General features: G+C 38.6%; 2 protein-coding genes across 3 annotated transcripts in view; one reads left to right on the forward strand and one right to left on the reverse strand.

The window, feature by feature from the left end:
* LOC138011400 (muskelin-like) overlaps window positions 1-75 on the reverse strand; it is a 23289-nt gene extending 23214 nt beyond the window's left edge. Inside the window, exon 1 of one of the 2 annotated variants that reach the window (XM_068858379.1) lies at window positions 1-73. This exon is cut by the window's left edge and continues 30 nt beyond it. In XM_068858379.1, coding sequence (XP_068714480.1) covers window positions 1-56 — 56 coding nt within the window. In that variant the 5' untranslated portion in view covers window positions 57-73. The other variant, XM_068858378.1, reaches the window with a different exon arrangement.
* A 65-nt stretch (window positions 76-140) lies between these two features.
* Window positions 141-1700, forward strand: LOC138011405 (uncharacterized). Its single transcript, XM_068858387.1, has 3 exons — window positions 141-239; window positions 394-451; window positions 689-1700. The coding sequence occupies exons 1-3, from the start codon at window positions 165-167 to the stop codon at window positions 1246-1248; spliced, it is 693 nt and encodes a 230-aa protein (XP_068714488.1). The 5' UTR covers window positions 141-164; the 3' UTR covers window positions 1249-1700.

Below are 1700 nucleotides of genomic sequence, written 5' to 3' on the forward strand. Positions count from 1 at the left end.
CACTTATGGATCGTGTACGTTAAAACTCGCGGTGAAGCTGTCCCCGAAGCCGCCATTTTGGCGAACTTCACGATTATGCGCAGGAACAAAAAAGCTTGCATGTAGTTATGGGAAGGTATTGGCCAGCTATCTTTATGGTCAGCAATTTACGTTCATAATCAAATATGGCGGCCGTCTTTGGTCGTAAGTTACTCTGTGGAGATTTCAATCGCGGATTTCTTCCTTCTTTTCTTCAAAGGGTAAGACTTATGTCGTTCACCACATTTCATCACATTTAACTTTCATACCAAACCTCATGTTTAAACGTGTGATCAAATCCTCACGAATCATCTTCCGTTCACATGCAATCCTATAAATCTGCAAATGTGTTAATTATTATTTGTGTTATTTCAGAAATTGTCCTTCAACGACTTTTTGATGTCTACCGCAAGGGGTTACACGTATTTTACAGGTATCCTTTCCTTTGCAGTTTAATGTTGAACTGGGAATATGGATCCTCGTTTTGCACTACAGGCATTATTTTAACTTTTCTAAAGCCACACCATAATAAATTACCAAAATCCACTATTTGGTCTCACCTGTTATTTTGTTTTAGAATTTTTGGCATTCTATCAATTAAAGGATTGATTGATTGACTGATTGACTGGTTGATTGATTAAAATTAATAGTTCAATTTATTACTTTCCAGGTACCAGTTGTTCATCAACAAGAAATTTGTTTCAGACATTCAATGATCAAGGGACTTTACTGACAAGATATGTGTCACAGAAAACTAGATCAGTCCACAGTCATAAACTATTATCTTCTCCTACACACCATGGACGACCATGTCTTCATTCATCGTCTATTTTTATCTCACTGAAAAAGGAGCTTTTTACTAGTTGGGAGTTTCCATCTTCATTTGGTGTAAGATTTCTTCCTACTTTAAACCAGTACCGACGTGGGAAAGCTAAAACAAAGGCGGAAATTCCAGAAAAACATGTTCCCAAAAGTAAGAGAATTCTATTAGGTCCCCAGCGAAAAGGAGTTTGTGTCAAGGTCTTTACACGAAAACCCAAGAAACCCAACTCTGGGAACCGCAAATGTGCTCTACTGAAACTCAGCAATGGTAAAGTTATAACTGCTTACATTCCTGGCGAGAAAGCGGCTTTACAAGAGCATGGTGTTGTGTTGTTTGAAGGAGGAAGAGTACAAGACTGCCCTGGGATAAAGTATAAAATTATAAGAGGCAAATATGACATGAATTAGCAGTATATTGTGAGAGCATTGATAGCATTGAGTTTGAGCTTGGTCCTTCTTGCCTTCTTAAGGGTTGGTTAACAGAAAATATATGTGGTACAAAAATCAGTTATGTAAAGGCAAAGGTCCTTATTTTACGAGGGTAACCAAGGCACCAGTAATCTACATGTGGAGTTACTGATAAACTCATGGCCCTCATTGTGCATCTTTTACCACCCCCCCCCCTCCCCCCTTCCTTTACCAATGCTTCATTTTATGGGTATTCAAAGCTACACCTAGACTGATCAGACAAAAGTCAAAACAGATGTCGATGGAATGACATGGGGATCGAACCGACTCAACTATGCCTCCTCCTCAAATGGCTGATGGACAGTTGAGTACCCCCTTAAGTCTACTATTGCAACTATGTTGTTATATGTACAACAATAGAGTTTAACATTAGAATGTTATTGTTCGTGTTA

This window comes from Montipora foliosa, chromosome 7 (genome assembly GCF_036669935.1).
Source record: "Montipora foliosa isolate CH-2021 chromosome 7, ASM3666993v2, whole genome shotgun sequence".
Taxonomy (NCBI): Eukaryota; Metazoa; Cnidaria; class Anthozoa; order Scleractinia; family Acroporidae; genus Montipora; species Montipora foliosa.